General features: G+C 40.8%; 1 protein-coding gene across 1 annotated transcript in view; it reads left to right on the top strand.

Annotated features, from left to right (window-relative positions):
- The window catches only part of LOC119585322 (xaa-Pro aminopeptidase 1-like), a 14,737-nt gene that overhangs the window by 670 nt on the left and 13,024 nt on the right, over positions 1-1,043 (top strand). Inside the window, exons 2-4 of the mRNA XM_037933996.1 lie at positions 131-269; positions 496-571; positions 860-1,039. Coding sequence (XP_037789924.1) covers positions 131-269; positions 496-571; positions 860-1,039 — 395 coding nt within the window. The remainder of the gene's footprint in view (positions 1-130; positions 270-495; positions 572-859; positions 1,040-1,043) is intronic.

Here is a 1,043-nt window from a genome sequence, read left to right as displayed (position 1 = left end):
GAAACTTGGAAGAAATAGCTACATATCATTTTCTCAATGATGTATGAACTATATCTCTCATCATCAAAACTAACTCGCACAAGGAAATCCAAATACAATCTCAATAATCTGAAAACGTTTGGCCAACCAGTTCATGGGACTGTTGTGAAGCGAGAGGTTCTGACCCCTAGTCACCCTTCACCTTTGACCCGAAATGTGACCCTGGATGACCGAAACAACTGCCAGCCCGGGGACCCCCAGCCACCCAACCGCGTGGATACGACGGAGAGGTTTGTTAGATAATAATGATGAGAGATTTGATTTATTTTTTAAAGTCAGACCAGAAAAAATATTTTTCGGTGTGCAAACTAGCATAAAAGTGGGATCAGTATAATTTATTCATTATCATGGTTATTATTATCTTAAAGATGATAATAAAGATAAATGCTGAAGAAGGTATTTTATGTCTATTTTTTCAGCCATTTTATTAAAACAATCTTTGCCTTTCTCCCCTAGAGTGGCACGTCTCAGGCAAGAAATGGCAAACTACGGACTGAGTGCGTTCATCGTGCCAACCGACGACGACCATCAGGTTAGTGAAGTCACCCTTGATGTCATTGATCAGCTGATGGATTCGACTCGAATTTTAGTTTCTCTTTTGGGTGAATAACAGTAATGGCATAAAATACTGGAATATCAATACACACAACACAAATTATTAAAAGATGAGACTAGTATTTCGAAACCTTGTTATTTATAGTTTCTTAATCCCTTTACCAACAACTAGCAATTCTGCTATTCATGAGTGTGACTCTCCCTTCATTCTTGATACCATTCAATAAATTATTCACCGAATCCTTCTCACCTCCATCGTCCTCAGAGCGAATACGTAGGGGAATCGGATAAGCGCAGAAAATACATCTCCGGATTCTCAGGGAGCGCCGGAACAGCTGTAGTGCTAATGGAGGAACAAGCTCTTTGGACAGACGGGAGGTACTTTCTTCAGGCGGACGACCAGCTCGACTGTAACTGGCTGTTGATGAAAGCCTACATGACGGGGGTAA

The sequence above is a fragment of the Penaeus monodon genome, chromosome 19 (assembly GCF_015228065.2).
Source record: "Penaeus monodon isolate SGIC_2016 chromosome 19, NSTDA_Pmon_1, whole genome shotgun sequence".
NCBI lineage: Eukaryota > Metazoa > Arthropoda > Malacostraca > Decapoda > Penaeidae > Penaeus > Penaeus monodon.
Note: the sequence above shows the minus strand (reverse complement) of the source record. Positions and strands in the feature narration are given on the sequence as shown.